Source organism: Centrocercus urophasianus, unplaced genomic scaffold, assembly GCF_019232065.1.
Source record: "Centrocercus urophasianus isolate 14NV4802_14NV808 unplaced genomic scaffold, USGS_Curo_1.0 seq_13, whole genome shotgun sequence".
NCBI classification, from domain to species: Eukaryota; Metazoa; Chordata; class Aves; order Galliformes; family Phasianidae; genus Centrocercus; species Centrocercus urophasianus.
In genome coordinates, this window is record NW_024884475.1 from 27,092,257 (window position 1) to 27,115,250 (window position 22,994).

Below are 22,994 nucleotides of genomic sequence, written 5' to 3' on the forward strand. Positions count from 1 at the left end.
TGGGGCTGCTTCTATTTAAAATCTTTATTAACGATCTTGATGAGGGGATTGAGTGCACGCTCAATAAGTTTGCAGATGACACCAAGTTGGGAGGGGGAGTATTGAACTGCCTGAGGGGAGAAGGGCACTACAGAGGGTTCTGGATAGACTGGATCAATGAGCCAAGGTAAACTGTATGAGTTTCAATAGGGCAAAGTGTCAGGTCCTGCATTTTGGTCACAACAACTCCAGGCAACCCCAAAGGCTTGGGGAAGAGTGGCTGGAAAGCTGCCTGATGGAAAGTGACCTTGGTGTACTGATGGACAGTCAGCTGAATATGAGCCAGCAGTGTGTGCAGGTGGCCAAGAAGGCCAATGGCATCCTGACTTGGATCAGGAATGATGTGGTGAGCAGGACTAGGGAAGTCATCCTGCCCCTGAACTTGGCACTGGTGAAGCCTCACCTCAAGTACTGTGTTCATTTTTGGGCACCTCAGCACAGAAAGGACACTGAGGAACCGGTCCAAAGAAGGGCAACAAGGCTTGTGAAGGGCTTAGAGAATATTCCTATGAGAAGAGACTGAAAGATCTGGAGCTGCCCAGTCTGGGGAAAAGGAGGCTGAGGAGAGATCTTATTGCTCTATTCCAATATCTGAAAGGTGCTTACAGTGAGAGCAGGGCTGGTCTCTTCTCACTGGTGACAGGTGACAGAACGAGGAGAAATGGCCTTAAGCTGCACCAGGGTAAGTTTAGGTTGGATATCAGGAAAAACTTATTTACAGAAAGGGTTGTTAAGCACTGGAATTGGCTCCCAAGGGAGAAGGTTGAGCTGCCATCCCTGGATGTGTTTAAAAATCGTTTGGATGTGGTGCTCAGGGACATCATTTAGCAGAGGGTTGTTAGAGTTAGGGTAGTATGGTTAGGTTATGGTAGGACTCGATGATCTTTAAGATCTTTTCCAACCTGATAAATTCTATGATTCTATGATTCTATGATATAGCAACTGTACATTGATGAGATGGTTCCACTGAGCCATTCACCAGTCTTTATTTTTTTTAATTGGTGAAGGTAATCTCCTGCCATGGCATATTTTATAGCTTTACACTTTCCCCTCAGTGTGTAATTCTGCATTGCTCATTTACCCGGTTCACCAAGGCTAGCTGAAATTCCCTTGCCTAATCGTGTAATGACAAGGGCATGTGGTTTTGCATTGCATTAAAAACGCTGCAGCTATATGGCCAACTCCTTTTTCTGTGAACGTAATACACATGCTAACAACTCATCCTCATATTTTGTAACCTGGTGGCACATCTATGTCATATTTTATGTTGTTGGGGTTTTTTTTCCTGTCTTGCATCTTGTTTTTAGTCAGCAGCAGCTGCACTGCCATTACTTTGCTGCAGAAATGGTCTCACGCGTGGGACATTATGGAGTCTTTTTCCAAGTGTGAACGCGTCCTGTGCCCACTGCTCCCCACACTCACTGCACTGCCAGCACTCGGGAGCTTCCAGCAGCATGCAGGGACAGGGCCCTTCCCGCCATTTCTGACACCCAGCCAGGATTCGGCTGTGCATCCCGTAAGGCAGTCTGGATTTCCTGGGACACCTCAGGGCTGTTTGATGACGATGCCCGTAACTTTGGGAAGGGTGAGTCAGCAGCTGCGTTCCGCCAAGCATCCCGTGCCAGCACCGCGCGGTGCCGGAGCTCCAGCAGCCTCGCAACGCCTGCAGCAACGCTTGCTAGTCATTACTGATCAGCTGAGGTTTTTCGCTAACTGTGAAACACTGCCTGCAAACCGGGCAACGTTTGTCCAAGTGTTTTTAAAGCGCTTTCAAGGGAGATTAAATATCACCAGTCCTGGGTGCAAAAAGATGGTGGATGCACCATAAAGAACCACGGGATCCACCGTCCCCCCAAGCTTTGCAGCACCCAAGGCTGAGCCCCCAGCCCATCCCGGTGGCGACGGCGATGGGCGGGCAGGGCCGCCCCATGAGGGGGAGGAGCGCGGAAGGAGGAACCCGGCGGGGCGGGGATGTGCGGCCGGGCCGCGGGTCGCGGAGTGCGCGGTCGGGATGCGGTGCGGGAAGATGGCGGCGGCGGCGCCCTCGGCGCCTGCAGCCGCGGCTGCGGGCGGCTGGGGCGGCGTGCGGCGGCGTTGCCAGCGGCTGCTCTACTGGGTGCCCGTGCTCTTCATCTCCAGCATCCTCTGCTGGTCCTACTACGCCTATGTCACCCAGCTTTGCCTGCGTGAGTGTCCCCGGATAGGGAGGGAAAGGGAGGAGGGGGAGGCTGCAGGGGGGGGGGGGGGGGGGGGCCGGGGACGCTGCCCGTTGTTTGTCCGCTCCGCCACCACGCCCGAGGTAGGGGCTGCAGCTCGTGCAGGCGGCACGAGCGCAGTTAGCGCTCCTCTCTCGTTGCACAGTTGCGTGCAGGAGCAGGGAATCCTGCCGGCCGGCAGGGAGAGGTACCGGAGAGTTCCCAGTCCCGGGGCGGTACGGGCAGAAGGTTTGGAGCGGCGGGACGCCCCATACCGCTGGTCGGCTCTCCAGGAGCTGCCACGGCTCCCGGTGAGGACGTGACGCCAGCCGCTGCCGTGCCTTTAGGAGTCACCCGGCTGCGGCTCGACGCTCCGCGACCGCTCGGACGCTGGTTACCGCGCACTGGTGCGAGCTGGTTGGGTTAGGGCAATCGAGTCAGGAGGGTCTGTTACACATTAAGCTAGCCCGGCTCCCTGAGCCGACTTCAGTTCCTGCTGGAGTGCGTCTTGTACGAAAGAATCTTTAAATTTTAGATGTGTCATGATATTCAGATGCTTCGCGATTTTCATGCAAATATTCCATGACACAAAAGAACGCAAATCATCTGTTGCTTCCCCTTCACGCTGATGTTGGAGGTTCAGGGGCTGTCGATCTGCTCGGCCAGGGAGTGCCCTGGTCAAGCTCAGTGCGTTTGTATGGCTGTGTAACTTTGCTGGACTTCAGCAATTGGTGGTAAAAATCACAGCAGTCTGGTAACTAATTTAGGATATATGTATACATATATAGATATATATACTTTTTTTGTTTTTAATTTTTTTTTAAGAATGTGATGAGAGGGCTTGTGTTGTCAGGTGTTTGGCTGCACAGCTGGGGCATTGCACCAGTAAAGTTTTCTAGGCCTAACACCTCTTTTTGGGTGAAAGGCACCAGTACTTGAACACTTCCAGGGACAGTGATTCCACCACCTCCCTGTGTGGCCTGTTCCAGAATTTACTAAAAGATGTTAGTTTTAAGTTCTCCTCTTCAGTTAAGGGCTGGGATTTGGGTACTGCATCCTGACAAGAGGAATGAAGGGCCCTCTGTAGTGTGAGGAAGTGTTGTCCAGCAAATGGTGGGAAGTGGCTGAGGGGCTGTCAGGTGGCAGCAGGAAGGTTGGATGCATCAGGAGGCAGTGACCCTATAGTTAACATCTGTCCCATTGCACGCTGTCATTGGTGCTTAGACAGTAGAGTCGGCTTAAAGCTTACTGTAAGCTATGGTATGTAAGTCCTTAACCCTGCAGAGCAAAAGGCTTCAGATGGGAAGGAAGGGAGAAGGATGAAAGCTGCAGGTACGGAAGTCCTTTCTATGGGCAAAGGCATTTCTTTAAATTTTCTTTCTAAATCTTTCCTGCCCATTTCTTCTGTCTTACCAGTGTTGGAATTCAGCATAGTAGTTGCCTGTGGCTAGCACTAATTCCATCTCTTATCCATATCTGGATGTTTTTCCTCATTTTTGGCATGTTAAGGCAAAACAAACTTCTGTCTTGTCTCACTAATGAATATTTAGTGTAAACAACAGACGGAATAGCTAACAGCTCTGAGAATGAAAGCCAGCAGCAGGAAAGGACTGTAAGCATTTCAGGCCTTTGAAGCCAGCCTGTCTATTCTACTCATCCTCTGCTCCTGCAGCGCTGCCGGCTCAGGGGATGTGTGTAATGCTGATTTGATTGTGACTTGCTGTCTCTGCTGCAAACAACGAGACAATGTACAGTAGACAGCATCAACCATTGTGCAGCAGGTCTCAGTAAGCATCACTGCACATGTGAATGGTTTATTTGAGCCTTTAGTGATGAGATTTTCAATTAGTGGTTTGGATGTTTTTGCAATTTTGTCTGTGTTAAAGGAAAAAGTTTACATTTTAAAAGGAAAAAAAAAGGTTGTAAGATGTTTCCTTTCATCATTAAGACTGTTAGGGATGATAGTTACAGTGTTGAGTAATGTTCTAGAAATGGGTAGGGGGGACGGAAGTGGAGAGTAATAAAATAGATTTAGAAATTATGGTGGGGAAGAAGGGAATTGAGAACTTTGACCTGTTATATTACCATGATTTTACCTTTGAGATAAAGGAGGAACTTGAACGCCAGCAAATGTTTATCCTCTCCTGCTAGCTATGGAGTACAAGAATTACATGTGCAGCTGAGTCTGTTTATAATAGTTCCAAAGCTGGAAATGGGTTAAACACAAATTTATTTTCAAATAATCTGTAGCACAGTCTGTGATAAATGCTTTTCATTACAGACCTAAAAGACAATACTGCTGCTTGCTGTGTCTCTGTGTCACTTTGGGGCAGGATGTGAAGTCATCACTGAAGGGCTGGACTGATGACTGATGTGATGTGTGGAATGGAACATACATTGTACTGGAAACTTTATTTCTTTACAGCAGCCTCTACAGTCTCTAATTTTTCCTGGATGATGTAGATAGGCCTGTTTCTAGGATCAGTACACTTAAGTAAAATGGGGCTTTTTTTTTTTTTTAAATTTGTTTTAATGTAATGGTCAGTTGATATCTTTGAGCAATTTTTCCATGAAGGAGTGAGTTGTATCTATGTGTGAGTGCTGAAGATGAATGTTACATTTTCCAGACCATCAATGCCATTTTCCGAATCAGCAGAAAAAAAGGCAAGTGTTTCAGCTGAAAGGCCATGTCAACATGATGAATCATGGCATTGCATACAGATATGAAGGATAATATTATTTTTCAAGTTGGTGGAAGCATGCATCCAGTAGTATGCAGCTCTGAAGAAAGAGATGAGAAATGAGTGTTGAAATGACTGCTTATTTTTAGGAATAAGAAAATACTTACACACTTTCAATAGCTTAAAAAACCAATCCTGTCTATTTACTGGAAAAGGCTGTGTGCTGTAGAGGGTCGGTTTTAATCCAGGATTTCTTGAGCTTATTGCCTTTGATTAATTTGTAGTCTTTGGTTAAATCAGATGAAGCTTTTTGTTTTTGAGAATAACTTCTCAAATTAATTTCTTCCATTAAAATTTTCCTTATGACCCCAGATTCTCACACCTAGAGATAATGTGAATGCAAAATAATGCTTGGTTATAGTATACTATAATCCAGTATTGCTTGGAGAATATGCCCTACAAGGAGCGACTGAAGGAACTGGAGCTGTCAGTCTGGGGAAAAGGAGGCTGAGGGGAGATCTTATTGCTCTCTTTCAGTATCTGAAAGGTGCTTGCAGCGGGAGTGGGGCTGGTCTCTTCTCACTGGTGACAGGTGACAGGACGAGGAGAAATGGCTGTAAGCTGCACCAGGGTAAGTTTAGGTTGGGGAAATTCTTTACAGAGAGAGTGGTGAGGTGCTGGAACAGGCTGCCTGGAGAGGTTGTGGATGCCCTGTCCCTAGAGGTGTTCAAAGCCAGGTTGGATGGGGCCCTGGGCAGCCTGGTCTAGTATTAGATGTGGAGGTTGGTGGCCCTGACTGTGGCAAGGGGATTGGAGATTCATGATCCTTGAGGTCCCTTCCAACCCTGGCCATTCTGTGATTCTGTGATATCAGGAAACACTTCTTTACAGGAAGGGTTGTTAAGCACTGGAATAGGCTCCCCAGGGAGGTGGTTAAGTCACCATCTCTGGATGGTGTTTAAAAAAGGTTTGGATGTGGTCCTCAGGGACATCATTTAGCAGAAGGTTGTTAGTTAGGGTAGTATGGTTAGGTTGTGGTTAGACTTGATGATCTTTAAGGTCTTTTCCAACCTGATAAATTCTATGATTCTACGAAGTACGTGATGAAATCTCACGGTTTTCTAACTCCTGCCATTTCTCTGTGTATATATATCTGGGCATGCATGAGTATAAAATGAAAGAGATGATCTCTTTTCATTGCTTTTATCTTCTCTTTTTGAAAGTTTGCAAAACTTTCAAAGTTTCATAGAGTGATGCGCTTTAAAAAAGAGAAAATACAGGCTATGTCCAATTAGTACGTTCAGTTTTGTTAGTGAAGCCAGTGAAACTTCATCCTAAGTTACCTGGAACAACAGCATGAACCACAATTTGAGCCTTCCCCCATCCTCTTCATCCATATGTCCATGCTCAGAAAATGCATTTTGAATCCAGTGAATTCTGTGTATGCAAAGAAAATAATTTTTTTTCATGTATTCCTCCTGTGGTGCATCTCTAACTCCCATTAGTAGAACTATAAGGGGCTTTGAGCAGTTATCCACTCTGTGCTTAGGGTAAGGTAGAACCTGTAGTTATTCTGCTTCTGATAGTTGTTCATCAGAAATGTTCCTGATGGTGTTGGATATAGAGATATATATTTTTTTTCTCTACAAGTTGTGATTTGAAGTTATACATAAGGAAAATGTGGAATATTGTCACCAAAAACAGTGATGTTGTCACTAAAAACCATCTGTCACAGTAGCTGTGCTGATGAAATGGTTGTCCAGTTGAGTACATGTTGGTTTCGTATATTCAGCTTTGATCCATTATTACATGATATTGATTGTAATCTGAAGGATAATGCTCTTGGTCAGGGAATCTCGTCTTGAAATACAGCTTGAATTTTGTAACTTTAAAGGACTGTAAACTTTAAACCAACGTGCCACAGAGTGTAGAAATGAGCAATACGCTTTTTTTTTTTTTTTTTTTTTCCCCTCATGACTTCAGTGAAGGGAGAGGGAAAAAATATTCCCACCTGGCTAATGGTTTGGCTGATTTGGGAAAGTGTAAGTCAGTTCAGCAAAGCTGAAGGGAGAGGCAGCAAGTCATTAGCAATCCAGTCAGGTGAGCTCATAAACTGCAACCTAGTATTTTGGGTCTGACTATGAAACCATGCTCTGCCCACCACTACCTGCAGTACAGAGCAGCAAAACATGATACAGCGCCCTGCTGCTAAATATGTCAGTGGTCATGAAATGGGTGGAGGACCAGGCTGGTTAGCGCTGAATGGAGGCTTCTGACTGGAGGCAATGTCAATGGAATGGAATTACAGAGGGATAAAAAGCTTGATTTCCACAATTTGGAGGCAGAATTAATGCGTGCCCTAGAGGCATGGCACAGTGTCATCAGATGATCAGGAGCAGCAGAAAAAAAGGAAAAAAGTAGGGGCCCAAGACTTAGTCAACTGGATTTGAGCTCTTTGTTCCGTATGTTCTCCAAACGGATCAAAGGATTTGTGGTTCTTATTACTCACGGCTTGCAATCACCCACTGCTTACAGTTTGCTATAGAAAGACATGGAAGTTGTAATGTGGTTGAATATTGACAAATCCCCTATCTGAACATTTGCTGCTAAGGTAGTGGAGGATTTTGGTAGAAGCATATTATATGTTTGTAGTTTGTTTTGCAAAGACCACTGTTTTTTTTTTTGTTTTTTTGTTTTTTTTCCTCTTCTGAGATCTTTGGTTACTTTTAGGAAAGTTTGAAAACTCACAGCTGAAGTAAAATTGGATTCTAGATTTTAGCCAGCAAAATTCCTATGTGTTTCTCATCTTTACTTTGATTTTTCTCAGAATTTAAAAAGAAAAAAAAAAGAAATTCCACTTCTGAAATTGAGTTAAAGTCTGTTAGTTAAGCCTGATATTTCATCATGTGTAGTTGCCTGCTCTATTACCTCTAGGTTTTGAATGTTAAGCTGTGGCTATAAATTGAAAATCTTAGATTTGTGATGAAGATGTAATTATCAGATAGGACTGTGTTTTTGGTTAAAGATGTAATGGTGCTTGTCACATAGCATGTTGTACAGATGTATTCACTGGTACGTATTCTTTCTCTGCTGTAAAAAATCTGATCTTTAGGTATTCTTTGTGGCTTAGAAAGTAAATAAGAAGTCTGTAGAGGTGAAAGATGAGGTCTTTTCTGGGACATGCTCAGTTTGCAGTGTTTTTGTTGACTCTACCTAAAAGACTGTCAGATAGCAGCTGCCTGCTGAATAGGGGACAGTGATGTATTTCACTGGACACAGTGCTAGGGGTTAAAATGAATCTACCGACACATTCACAAATACTGCCAAATCCAAATGTGCAGATTACTAAGGACTGCTTAAGCTGACCTTAAATCACCCAGAAACTGTTCTGTTGCTTTTGTCCTTTAATGAAGACTGGTGGCTGACTCTTCCCCCTTGTCATTCTGCATCAATGCAGTTCACTGCTCTGTCTAGAAGAGTGGTAGTTTAAATTACGGACACTGATTTTTATTTATTTTTTTTTTCCAGACAAGGATAGAATATTTGTCACAACGGTAAAACATTTTTATGTGTACAGAGAGTTAAACTGCATCTATAGATCAGTATTTACTGCTTCAAATGTGCTATAAAGATAAAACACATGCTCAGTTTTGTGAATCAAGTCCAGGATGTGAAGTTATATAAAAGTTTGGTAGAAACAACTGTTTGTAGGTGTGCCTGTGGAGTCTCAGATTTAAATCTATCTGATATTCCTATTCCAAAGTTTTAAATATTTTATAGATGTACATCAGATGTGGAAGCAAGATTTTGAATTTAAAAATTCATTCATTGCTTTCTCCAACTTTTAAAATTTTTTTTTTAATCCATTACATTCACTGCTCAGGAACTTTGATTTGGAGTCTAGAAATCAAGGTAGATTTAATGCTAAAAAACTGATGCAATTTTTAATAATATTAATTTTTGTGTTCCTTTACTTTGAGGTTTTGTGCTAACAAGGTGTCTTTCCATGTGTGTAACTACCTGGAGATGAATACTTATTTAATTTTTCCATGAGGGAGAATAAAAAAAAAAAAAATCTGGAGAAAATGAGCAGTATTTAAGAAGTGGGAAGTCTACTTCTAATGTTAAGGCCTGACCCAATGCAAAGTTACTTGGCAGAGACAAAGGAGCATGCATGGGTTAACCTTTTACAAACAATCTGTGGAGTCTAGCAGTCTTTGTAAAGTTGTCTTGCTGTTGTGTGACTGGACCAGCTTCAGTTAGTCAGAGGCCGTTTTGCTGGTCATTTTCTACCTCATCCCAGCCTGCTCTGTGCCTGAAGCCCTGAGGCTGAGGTTCTCTGAGGGTATCTTCAGTCCTTGGATGCAAGCTCGCTAAGGCTGTGCTGTGACAAACCATATCAGCAGGTCTCTGTGCCCAGCAATGTGGAATCCTCTTCATAGCAAACTAATTTGGTTTTAAAAAAATCTTCATTTTGAGGGTGCCAGAGCACTGGCACAGACTGCCCGGAGGCTATGGAATCTCCACTTAAGAGATCGTCCAAAGCCCCCTGGATATGGGCTTGGGCATCCTGCTCTGGATGTTCCAGGTAAAGGAGAGGGACTCTGAAGCTCCAACCCCAAACAGACTGTGGTTCTGTGATAAAGGAGATATACAAGGCAGTTTTGAGATAACTTGGCTACCAAGGCATCATTCCTAATGTTTGAAAACCTCTCAGCTAACAGGGGATTAATTCTCCAGGCTCTTCTGTGTTCCCTCCATCCTGATTTTTTTTCCTATTTTTTTTTTTTTTCCCCTCATCTATATTCTGTAACATAACATTCTGTCTTCAGTCCACTGTTACTTTTTGCAAGCACAGACAACGTATTGGGCAGTGTAGGCTACTGAGTGTGATGTGTCTTGATGGATGGCATGCAAGAAACAAGGCTTCTGGCGCTGGAAGTTGGCATCTACTTTGGCCAACATCCCACGTGTATCTCAGCCTGCTCCCTAATGCTGATGAGCACCGTCTGTGGGCTGTGCAACGAAACAGAGAGGCTCTAATTATGTGATAGTCTGCTGGTACTGAACCGTAAATGGCATCCTGGCAGTGTAGCAGCGGAAGGCTAATTGCTAATGAGGCTGGCCCTGCAGTATCACAGATGAGCAGAGCTGTAACTTTTTACTGACTACTTGAAGACAGGTCATGGGTTTACAATTACCTCTGGCTCTGAAAATATGGGAACTGCCATACCGCTTCTATTTCAAAGGATTTTATCCTGCTTCCCCTGAAATTGTAAAAATTGCTTCACAATTGGGCTTGGCGTGTCCTTGGTGCTTATTTTTGGTCATTGCAGATGTAAGTACTTTCTACGCTTATTATTTCCATGCTATTTGGCTACTACTAAGTGAATGTGCAGCAGTTAAGCTCATATTTATTAATGACCATACATGGTCTGACCTACTTTTTTGTGCATTACCAGCAGTGAATATAACCCCTAGGAAGAGAGATGAGGAAACCACCAGAAAGCGTAGTATAAATGATTCACAAAAGAATATATAATCAAATACTGTTCAATAATATTGCAAAGTCAGATCACTATGGCTACTGAAAAAAACGAAGAATGAATTTTTAATAAATACATGAAAGGTGCTATTTAGAAGGTGGGGAAAATAGCAAACGTTTCTTTGTTCAAATTAAAAATCAGTCAGTTTTTTCTTGTTAGGAAACAATTGTTCCATGCACTTAAATAGCATGATTTTTAGAATTGTAAACATCTTGTAGTTACCCTAAGAAGATTTTGTATTGCAGTCATTCTACAAAAATAGTTTTTCACAAGAGATTTAAAGAGAAGTTTGATTTGTAAGGGCTGTTCATTTTTCTGATGGTTAATTGCCCCATATCTGGGGGAAAAGAGAGTTGCAGCAAATCTTATTTGATCCTGTGTTGCTGCAGATACCTGTTCGTTACTTTCCCTTTATGCTTCCTTCAGGGAGCCTTTCTCAAAGGTGATTTTGAAAGGTACAAGCAGAAGAGTAATAGTTTGCTCTGTGAATAGTTGCAGGTTGATGGATATCTTGCATATTCCTCTGCATCAGTGCCAGAGGGGATGTTTGCCTGAAAGTTCAGTCAGACTCCTTGTAAACAGCCATTGCGATGTTCATGGAGATAAGAGTGGTGCAGTAGAAGATGGTGGGTGCTCTCCAGAGTTGACCCTTCTACTTCAATCTTGCTCACTGTGGGCAACTCAGGAGTGCATAGAATAGCTCTGAGCCTTGCCAGTGGGTAAGAGAGAGTACAGTGATGAGATGTGTCCAAAAAGCTGGTTCTCAGTCATTTGTGGGCACTTAAATGTTTTAGCCTTCATAGTCTGCGGCTGCTGCCAGGAATATCAGGCTTCCAAGCTAGATATTGCAGAAGCTAAAAAGATGTTCCACTGAGCAGATGCAGACTCTGAAGTTTAATCTGTGAGGTATACGGAAATTTTGAAAAGCTGTAGGCTTGCAGTGAGAAAGAAATTACTAAATTTGAACTTGTCAGATGAGTTGGTCCCTTACTTGCATACATGCAGAGAGCTTTTGTTGTGGGCAGATGGACCATCAGCATTCAAAGTTTCTCTGTCCTTAATAATTGTGTTTTAGGGGTGTGGATGTGTGGATGAGGAGAATATGCTTGTCTGATGTTGATTCAGTTTTCAGAAAATAAGTCACAAACAACTTAACTTTGGATAAAATCTATTACCTAATGGGGGAAAAGGTGGTGACAAGTGCTCTCAACTGAGCTCTAAGCCATTCCCTTGTAAGGAGGAATAATAATACAGAGGTCAGCTGAATTAGCTTTAGTTTGAAATTAGTACTTCTGCGCCAATTCTGCGTTAATGTCTGGCTAAGGCTTTTTTTGTTAGCAAAGAGTAGTTATTCGGAGAAGACTAGCAAAATTTCTGTTAAAGACTGTGATGGTATGGTAATGAAAGTATGCAGAATCCTCCTACTGTTCTTCCTACAGTTATCTGGGTTGATATCTAGTTTATCAAGCTGTGCTGTCAATTAGCTAAGGCAGAAGGTTGTGGACAAACTAGAGTTTTCTTTAGAAAGACACCACAAAAGTTGTGAATTATAACTTCTGTAAGAACTCTATAAACATGGTTATTTACGGTTTTCACTCAGGCTAGGGAGGTGCTTGTTTTAGTAGAATTATAGTCAAATATCCATTTTAATAGACTTGGAATAATTTAGCCCATCTAGTCCAAACCCCTTATCAAAGCAGGGTTATATGTGAGATCAAGCCAGGTTGTTCAAGCTTGTATCCAGTCTCCAAAGGTGGAGACTGCAATGGTGCAACTCTGGCCAACTTGCTTCGCTAGTTAACTGTTCTCAAAAGTTTTCCTTGCATCAAATCTGATCCTCTCATTTTAATTTACAGCCAGTATTTCTTGTCTTTGACCAAACGTTATTGCATTAGCCCTGCTCCATCTCCTTGATGGACCCCTTGAGGTCCTGGTGGGAGGGTTGGTTCCTCCCAAAGCCATACCTACCTGATGCTGAACGAGTGTGGATCATGCAGCGTCTGCTCAGAGGACAAGTGATCCAGTCCTACCAGCCAGGACTCTTCCCTGGACTTAGTTGACTTGGTGGGCCCAAAGATGGGGTCAACATTCTGCTTGTGGTCTATTATGGTCTATTTTGATTTTTGTGCCTGAGGTATCACTGACAAAACCAGTTCTGGAGTCTGAAACATCAACCTCAAAGACAGAACTTATATAAATAATGAACATTATAAAGACCATAATAAATAACTAGAAGAACAGCTAAGGAAATAATTGCTCTTCAGAGATGGCTTCTCTTGGGCTAAACTTAGGCAGCTGCAGATAAAAGGAGGTGCCATGGAATAAAGGCTGTGAGTAGAAGACAGGAAACCTTGTAAGTAATTAAATTTGGTATTACTCTTTACCCGTATTTATGATGAATATTATACAACTGCCCTATAGAAGTATGATAGTATGTGGTCTTAAGCTTGTGTCATTTGATGATGATTCTCCCCTTTTCAGTTGAAAAACAAGTTATGTCATTTGCTATTTAAACATAATTTTTACTCTTTCTTTCTCATTTTTCAGTAACAATGACAAATATTGGAGAAAAAGGTAAGATTTTTCTTTGCTGTTTATAAGTGGAATTCATATATCAGGATAATATAGTAGTTTCTCAGTAAATTGAGATGCACATCTAGTCAGCTTTCAATGAGTTTTTTTTATGTTCCTCAGCTCCCTTTCTTATGCTGTTACTGCTTTTGCCATTCAAAGTAGAGATGAGAAAAAGAGATTCTTATTCTTCTTACTGACTTTCTGAGGAGGCAACAAAAATACCTGTCGTGTTCTGTTTTGAACAACTTTTATTTTTTTTTAATTCACAACAGGGTAAGCACATGTAAAATGAAGACTCCTGAAAATAAGCAGTGTTTGTGCAGGGTACAACATAACATAACTGAGAGGTGAATTTTTTTCTTCAGCTTCATTTTAGCCAGTATCTTTGAATTAACAGGACCCTTAAGATATGTAACCCTTCTAGAAATTAACAGGACTGCCTGATTAGCTATCACTGGAGCTCCTACCCAGAGTCATTGAAACTGCTTTTCCAGCTGTTATTTTAAAGCTATATTGCAACTTGGAAGTGCAAAGTGTGGGGCCATAGAGCTTGTAGAGCAGGGGAATAGGGTTATGAGGCAGATGGTGTGCTGCTTACACTTGTGTAGTTTCAGCAGGCTAAGTCATTTGAGACTCCCTCACTTAGTACAGGCTTTAGCTATTAAAGAAATATCTGCTTGAAAAACGTTTTTTTTTCTGTACAGTGATTTTCTCCATGTGTGGTTTATGAGTGTATACCTACAAACTTCAGCGCCTGCAGACTTTGAGACAGCTGCAGCTTCTTGCTGCTCCTTACCAAAAAAAAACTGAAGGCCCGTGTGTTGTTAGGCATTGCCTGCAAAGCAAGTTAGGATTATCAGGAAAAGACATTGGAAAACTTTATTTTTAGCTGCTCAGAACCTTGGGAAAAATTTCAACTGGCCTGTAGTCTTTTCTGAAGTGAGAGCTGGGTAGGTGTGAATTGCTCCGTATTACAGTGCTGTAACCTTCCAGGCAACATTAGATATGTTTAAGTGGGTTATTCTTCATACAAGGGGTACACTTGGAAGGTAGAGGAAAGGTAGAGGATTTTACACTTGGAAGGAAGAGTGTAAAATGGAAGTATTTCTGCCTGAATGCTGTAGTAGCAGTGGGTTAGACTAGGCTCCATTGCAGCGTGGGAAAACGGTTGCTGGGTGAACTGGGAAAAACGATGGATCAGGATCTCAGCCATATTGAAGAACTGAGGTGCTTGGGTCTTGTGCAGACACTAAAGGGAATAATGTCTTTAGGCTATTTTTTCTTCATATGTATGAAAAAGAAACTAATCGCAGTTGCCATTCTTGCAACAATAAATTACAGTTGAAGATTAATAAATGCATGGTGTACCAAACTGATGGAATGCCCTGCATTGCTCCTATTTTATACCATGAATGTACTGTTTGAAATAATACTTTGATTGAGAGAATCAGGGTTTTTTTTAGAATTGATAAAAAAAAAATATTCTGCTAAAAACATGGGCTGTTTCTGACAGATGCTTGTACAATAGTGAAGTAGTTATTTAGTGTAATCTGTACAATAGTGAAATAGTTATTTAGTGTAATCTGGGATGTTGTGGTTGTTCTGGGTTCCAGATTTATTCCTGACTTGTGCTGATGAGATTGTTTTTCTTTTTATAAATAGGACATATGGTACTGTGTAGTGCTGCTCTTCAGATTTTGTTGGCTTTTGTTTCTTATTTTTGTAACTGTCTGGCAAATGAGAATAAATATTTACCATGTTGCCACTTCTTTTGAATAAAAACATTAGTACCAGAAACATATATTCAAGAGTTACTCTGGAGGCAAAACTACAAAAAACAAGAACACTCAGCACTGCTTTTCCTTCACTTATGTACAGCTTCACATATGCATTATAGAAAACTCTCTAACACTGAATAGCCACTAATATGTAGGCTAACTTTGGAGATAGACTGCGTAGTGAAAGTGCACAGGTCTCTCTTTGACGGTCTTATGAGTTTACAGCAGCTGCATAAAGAATATGTGATAGCTGTAGAATCCATGTTACGTTGTGCTCAGCATAATCTGGGTTCATCTGTACAACAGGGAAATATTTTGCACTGCTGTGGTCCTAACTGGCCTTTATTTGCCAATTCCGTACCAAGCAAGGAGAGCTGAAGGAAATGTTCCTCCTTGCATACTAGGGCAAGTAAATCAGAGAATGCAAGTTTTGGAGTTAGCATTCACTGTAGTGAATTGATGGCATCGTTGGTGATTTCCTGTACTAATGTGTAGAATGATTGGTACATATGGTGAGAGCTTTAGAAAAGAAACAAATATTGGTCCATGGCAGGCTCTTTGAGTGGATGTTACATTCTGTGTTCTTGTAAAACAGACCAGCATGGTAAATGTTGCCTGGCTTCTGTGGGTTTCTTTTCTTTCTTTCTTTTTTAAGTAAATCCCTGAATATATCACTTGTTGTGAAGAATGTAAAGTAGTGAGCACTTTAATTTAAAGAACTTGGAGGGCAGCATGGCTGTTTCTAAAAAACTCAATCTTAAATATCTAGCAAAACATGTTGACTAGTTTTGGTTACTATTCAGATATCATATGCACACTAAGTCTCCTTTTACTCTAGTTGTTTAGATATTATAACACCTTCTTGTTTTGGTATCTGTAATTACCAAGTGATTTATGAAACAGAAGTCAATTAAGTAAGACTTAACCAATGTGTAAAGAGTGAGTGCTTGCTTGGCACTAAGCTGTTAACAGTTCCCCTTAAACTTCTGAAATATGTGTAGCCTGCATAATGGCTTTCCCCATGCAGTCTGTATTTGTCTCACGTAAAGTTGCAGTGCAGTATTTCTGTTGCAGAGCTTTTGCAGAGCTTCTGTATTTACATCTGTTAAAGCAAATACCTGTGGTATGTATCATATTTGTCTGCAAGTACTAAAATATCACTGGTCTGTTGGTATTAATTCTGTTCCTTTTTGATTTTAGTTGTGTGCCTGGTCGCTTACCACATATTTTTCATGCTGTTCGTCTGGTCATATTGGAAAACAATCTTTACTCTACCAATGAATCCTTCAAAAGAAGTAAGATAAACTTAACTTTCATTTCTGGAATAGCTTAGTCAAGTGACTGATTCTGTAGGATTTGAATAACTTAGTCTCTGATCTCATGTGGTTTTTCACGATAGAAAGATACAGCTAGAAATTACAGCTTCTTATCAGAAATAAATCAGATTGCAAGCAGCATCATAACAAATAAAAATAAAAAGACACCTCTAAATGTTGAAGATATTTTAATTAATTTTAAGATGAGATAGTATTTATTACATTAGAAGAAAAATCCCTTCAGTTTAAAAAAAAAAAAAAAAAAAAAAAGGTGTTATTTGAACTAGCAGCTTAAATCTCTATAGGGCCGTGTATTTTTATGTGGAAAAAGTATTTTCTGTGTGCTTAAGACGCATTTTGAGTTGCCTGTCAGCATTTGTCAGTTGTCCTCTAAAAGCAAACTGCTACTACATCTGTTTGGATATGAAGAAATTTGACTGTGGCATGGAGCACCCAGTCAGGCAAGCTGAGGTGGGAAGCCAGGGCTGACTAAGCAGGAGGCAAGTAGTATAGAAAAGCTGCGTGGAAGGAAGGTCTAAGGTTGATGGATACCCCCAAATCAAAGTCCAGTTGGTATAGAAATGTTTAATGAGAAAGATGTAATTGTCTTGAAGAATATTAAGATACCAATTATGTTCAACATCATATATCCTTAAGGCAGTTGCTTTTAGGTCTGTGACATTGATTTTATATTAAAAATATACATATATATCTTCATAGTCTTAATGAAGTTATTTCCCCGTGCAGCTTGGTACAAGCAAAATAAGCATTTGGCCTCTTCTGTCCTGTCTCCATGCAGACACAACAGCTTCCTTAGAAGGTTTCACAGAATATCTCAGCCAGGAGGAAGCATTCTGTGGTTATTTTGGAGTTTGAAATGCCCACAAAGCCATTACTTCTTTTGGACTCTTTGCTTCATCTTCTACAGCTACCATGCCAATGTGATATAACCAGGCTGTGATTTCTACAGTTTGTTTTGCAGAATAATTTTCATTCACTAAAAACAGAAATAGCTGTGAAGACAAGTAGACGATTCAAGACAGTTGACATCTTCCTTGAATTTCACACTGCAGTCTTTACTACATCTTGGAGCAGAGAGCAGAAAAATAACTTAAAAATTAATTTCATTTACTTATAATGTCACAAAAAATGTGCATGTACGTGGTGACTATAGTGGTAAATCAGAAGGCTTTGCAAGTGTCTGGTCTGCTGTCACTAAAAGGCTTCCAAAACATCTTGACAAATCCTCAGTAATTATGCTGATATTTGAAAGCCACCAGAATGTTACCCAAGCACTTCAAATAGCATATTAAAAGTAGTGAAGCTAGGTAATGGGAAGCAATGTGTGATGTTTTTGTGTTCTTTGAATTTACACGGTGCTGCTGACAAAGTGACATCTCATGTTGTTCCATGTCTTCTTGCTAATCCGCTAGGGCAATATTTTATAAATTAATTAGCGTGTTTTGTGATGTTAAGTTACTGTTGGCTTTCAGTTTATGGGATAAAGTCTGTACATGCAAGTGGATACACCTCCATCTTATCTGTCAACTAAAGCAAATACTCATTTGAAGACTAAAGCTTTTGAGAGTAAAGCTTTTGAGTTTTATTCTTGTGAATACAGTAGCTGGTGTAAACCACACAGCCTGCAGGCTACTTTTTAAGTTTGTATCAAATTTTACAAATACAAAAGAAGTGTTAAAGTATCAGCACTGTGGATGTAATTGAAAATATTGTTAACCTGACACTTCTGAAGTTGAGTGTGTTATCATTATCCCTCCCATACTAGAGATCGTTGCCCTGAGTAACGCTTCAAACACACACAGTACTGTGCTACCCTAACTACTTCAGGTCAGGCTGTGCCATTCCTTACCTGCATGCACCAGCTGTATGCAGGCATTGCGTGGCAGTGGGAAAGAAGATTAAAATCAATTTAGATGTTAGCAACAGGAGTGCATTCTTGCTAGTTAGAAATGGAAGGTGATCTGAGAGGCTCAGGCTAAAATGTGAACCACTATCTTCTACTGTAAGACCATGATATCATCAGGAAGGTAGTGTGATACCTTCTCTATGAAAGTGAAAATGTGCTTTTTTGGCTTTACATGCACTACTTTTATTTAGGAGAAAAAAAAAATAAATCATGTTACTGTAGTGACTAATTCTTAAGCCTTTCTGTAGACATAAATGCTAGTGATACCAAGGACTTCCGGATCTGCCCATTTCAAGAAGCTGCAGCAACAATGCTGGCTGTGATGTGTTGCAGAGAACTTAGAAGTACAGCAAATTTGGGCTACACTGCACATCTCTTTCAGTATTTGTAACCTCTTGGCAGAGCTGTGTTTGTCCTTGCCACTTCCAGCAGTGACAGTTTCATGCAAGAGGTGTTGAGATTCAGATTCTGCCATGCAGGATACCCAGCTCTTCCCTGTTCCTAGCTAGGCTGAGGTAAAACCACATCCTAACGTCATCATAACAGCCACTCTTCAGTGACAGAAGAGTGGAAATGCCAGAAACCTGACAAGAAATTCATCTATCTTTTCTGGCGCTGCTAGCAGCATATTTTCTTTCAGTTGAACTCATCCCTAGCTTATATCCATTATCTAATGTTTGGTGTAATGGAAGCAGGTTAATTACTTTTCAAAGGATTGGTAATTAAATTTGATTGTGCTAACTCTTGATCCTGCCCTTGATGAGTGTCTCTTAATACTTCTGGGAGCATTGAGCATTACATCTATACTAAATCAGAAATTATTTTAATTTTGTCTTGCTTCAATAATTAGTCAAAAAATGCCATCAACTAAATTAATGCTCTTAGGAACAATAAGTTATTTGCTGTAATACCTTGTACTTGCTGCTAATCCACCTTTATATAATGAATGTTTCTTCTTACATCTCTACAGGTACTTAACTTGAAATTTTCTGATTTTTGTCTTTGGTTTTAAAAATTATCTCAGTTTCATCTGTCGTACTCGGACAAAGAATCCCTAGAAAGGGAGCCAAGAGGTGAATCCCAGCAAGAAGTCTTACGACGAGCAGCCAAGGATCTTCCTATCTACACACGGACAATGTCTGGAGGTAAATGGGTGTTCAGGAGACCACGAAAGTCAGGTGTCATGATATGCTTGGCTGCCTGAATTAATTTAAAAGGATTTGGATGGTACGGAAGAACTCCCTTTCATAGTTCATAAACCTAGCAACTTTAATGTAGTTCTATGCAGTTATATTCATTCAGTAAAAAGTGTTGGAAAGTAAATTGCTGTGTACAGTTTCTCGTTTTACAGGGTACTGACAATGACTTGCTAAATGTTTGCAAACTGAAATTAGCCAATAGCTTGTAATATTAACAAAATACAGATGAAGCTGTAGTAGTTTGAACTGCATTGACTTAATGTCTTCGATCATGAGTTAAAAGTAATAATAACAAATTAATAATTAACTGTGTGTGGTATGTAATTAGACAGATCACAGAAACAGTTTCTGTTTTACTTGGTAGTTATTCACTGAAAGAACAAGTGATATTGTAAGTTTGGGAATGTTTGAGACTAATGATACTGTAAGTTTGGGGATGTTTGTTAGTTGGGCAAATGTAGAAGATAATCTCATAGAATAAATTAAAGTTGTTAGAATAATAGCTTAAATGGCTTTTTGTTGGACCGTCTGGACAGGTTTTATGGTCTGGCTCTAGAAAGTATTTTGTGGGGTTTGATTGGTCGGTTTGTAGCACTTATTTGAGTATTTTTGAAAAAGCCCTGATTGGCATAGTTTAGAGATTGCAAAAATAGTGTTTTCGCTTCGCTCTGCTAGATGCAGCAGTACCTAAAGGATACTTCAGGGTTTGCAAGTTTTTCTGATCTCATTGCAGCACTTTCCTGAGACCACAGCTCAGCACAGCTCTCAGGAAACAAAATGTGTATTAAGATCTAATCTTGTGACTTTTTTCTTTAGCAATCAGGTACTGTGACAGATGCCACCTCGTAAAACCAGATCGTTGCCATCACTGTTCTGTGTGTGACAAGTAAGAAAACATTTTAAATGTGTAACTTTCCTGAATAATGGCTTTTTGGCTTGATGCAGAATTTTACTTGCAGAAGCTTTTGTTTTTTATTCTCAGATTTTTACAGGTTTAATGTTTCTTCAGAGAAGATTTTTTTTATCTTATTTTTTGTTTTTCAGATTTATTTTTAAGTTATTACTGGGGAAGCCTGTAATAAAGTCTAATTCATTTGATGACTTCTTTATGCCAAATTGGATTATATGATCTTACATACCATTTAATTAATGGATGACAATTATTAATAAGGAGCTTTCCTTAGGAATGTAACCAAAAGTAGCTGATTAAAATTTGCTTTTTTTGCTAGAATCTGAAAAAAGCCCACTACTCATCTCAATCTAATCATGCGGTCATTTACATCTTACCTGAGATAATAAACTTAATATCCTACTTTTTATTGGACAACTTGAAAGCTATTTCTGATTAAAGAAGGAAACAACCAAGTAGCCCCCTTTTCTAACTGAAGAAAATTATTGTTCATTCAATGTGGAAGGAAGCTCACCTCCATATTCCCCCCGAAGTCTAATTACTCTCTTTGTCAGCTTTTATCCCTCTGACTTTTCTCCTGTTAGCTTTGATGTCTGTGGGCTTCTCTACTCTTGTGGCCAATTATCTGAATGTCTAAATTGAGGAGAAGGGGCTTCTTCAAAGACTGATTATTGTTGCCTTAAGGCTATTCCAAATACTCTTCAGCTGCTTATGTATCAGACCTTGCAACACTGCAGTGAGGCAGACCAGACTTACCATTTTGCAGAGGAACTGAAAGAGTTGGTGACTGAAGGCAGAAAGAGGATCTTGGGTGTGCTGCGTGTGGTTGTGACTGCAGTGTAAGAAAGGAAGATCCCCACATCTAAGCAGAAGAAGGTGTTTTCCCATGAAATGCCATTAGATAATAAATTTTGCAGAATACCTTGATTTCGTCCTTTGAATTTCAATCGCTTCAGTTATGTCTGATTTTTTTTGTACATGTTTTATTAATGCAGAGTGATTAAGTGCAAAAACATTTTGGTTTTTTTATACGTGATAAGTTCTTAGAATGCATACTTGGAAATACTTGGAAATATCCTTAGTTGCATCATTAAGTATGTAATAATTGAATTAGCCTAGTTTCTAAGTCTTTGGCAGAGAATAAATATTTGAAAAACTCATTCAGATAGGGGACCAAATCTTAAAGCTGTTGCAGACAGAATGTTCTTGCATCACTAAGCTCTTGAAAAAGCAAGTGTTTTGAGTGCTTGTAGGTAAACTGTATTATATGAAATTTTTCAAGTCCTCACTGCTTAACAAAGTAGGTAACTAATAATATGCATGGGTAATGCTGATCTGTACTTAAATAGTTGAATTCTGATACATAACTGTGTTTCTGATTTTCTTTTTTTTTCTTTTTTTTTTTTTTAATATTCTTTGAAATCTGTTCTTTTGGTGGTGGTTTTTTGTTTTAATTTTTTCTTTTTAAGATGCATTCTGAAAATGGATCATCATTGTCCTTGGTGAGTGTATTACATGCTCTTGCTTTTTATTTTTTGATTTGGTAAAACAAATTTGTTAGGGATCATAGATGGTGTTTCACCATCCCTAGAGCTGGATGCTAACATGAAATTACTAGTCTTGCAGGATAGTTGGAATTGTTTATTTTTTATACCCTTTGCCTAGTTATGAGATGTGAAAAGAAGTTTAGATACCATTTTTGTGTACGGTAGCTCTATTTCTGCAATTAGGGTAAGGAAGAATTCAGGTAAGAAAGAAAAATTCCTTCAAGAATTTCATATTTTTCTTCATGCACTTCAAATATTGTTGAGGACTTAATTTCTCTAAATGATGAAATAATACCCTAGGTTGAAAACCAAGAGGAAGTGCTGTGCCCTGCTCCCCTTACCAAAGCGACATTTGCACTGCAAAGTAGAGCTCCTAGCACAGCTTGTGCGGCTTCCTGGAAACATCTTGTTAGCTCTTCAGTTAGAGGGTTCTTTGTTTTCTTGCTTTCTTTTCCCTTCTCTTTCCCTTTCACTCTTCCTCCCTTTTGCAGCACATTGGCCTACAGAATATTTTTGTTTTCCTGCTCTTTCTCAGCAGCTCTTGGAACCAGTGAGTGGGGATATGGAATTAATTTGCTTCACCTTGGCAGGCATCTCACAGAAATTCCTAAAGACAAATGTTAGAAAGGTCCAAATTGAGAAGACTTTTAGTTTAAAAACCCATCTTTAGGGGTTCTTCAGATGACTTCTTTGACCAAAAAAAGTAAGGGTTCAGTATAGTAGATAGGTAAGCTTTTTTATTATTATTATTATTTTTTCTGGGGAGAATTGGGAAAGAACCCGTGTGATGCTTGGGGGAGCAGGGAAAGAGTAATGGGAATTAGTGTTCGAATATTCTTCTAGGAGTAGGATTTCTGGAGAGGACAGGTAAGAAAGTGAGTAAGGGAAAGTAAGGGAAAGCATTTGGAAGGAGAGGTAGTAATACGGCAGAGATGATAGTTATGTTCTTGCCCCAGATCAGCCATTTCTTGATTTCTGGGAGGCTTTACTTTGCTCTACACTACTGTGTAATAAATACAAATATGTAATGCTAATTTGCCTCCAAGCTACTGTAGAAGGTTTAATAGATGCAGAAATAAAGTCATTAGTGATTTCTGAGTGCTCTTGCTACCCATGTTATAGATGGAGCTGTAGACAGAAATATGATGGCTTGAAGCATCATCAGAAGATATAATTTGATAAACAACAGCTCTAATGCTAACAAGGTGCATTATGAACAATTTGGAAATTAAGAGAAACATATCTCCTCTGTCCTTTGAGTTATTTGAGAATAATTTACTAC

The 22,994-nt window shown here is 40.2% G+C and overlaps 1 protein-coding gene across 1 annotated transcript in view; it reads left to right on the forward strand.

Moving 5' to 3' along the window:
- The first annotated feature begins 2,129 nt into the window (after positions 1-2,129).
- Positions 2,130-22,994, forward strand: part of ZDHHC2 (zinc finger DHHC-type palmitoyltransferase 2) — a 33,770-nt gene continuing 12,905 nt past the window's right edge. The window contains exons 1-6 of the mRNA XM_042811511.1: positions 2,130-2,225; positions 13,009-13,035; positions 16,014-16,108; positions 19,081-19,201; positions 20,072-20,141; positions 21,635-21,667. Coding sequence (XP_042667445.1) covers positions 13,014-13,035; positions 16,014-16,108; positions 19,081-19,201; positions 20,072-20,141; positions 21,635-21,667 — 341 coding nt within the window. The 5' untranslated portion in view covers positions 2,130-2,225; positions 13,009-13,013. The remainder of the gene's footprint in view (positions 2,226-13,008; positions 13,036-16,013; positions 16,109-19,080; positions 19,202-20,071; positions 20,142-21,634; positions 21,668-22,994) is intronic.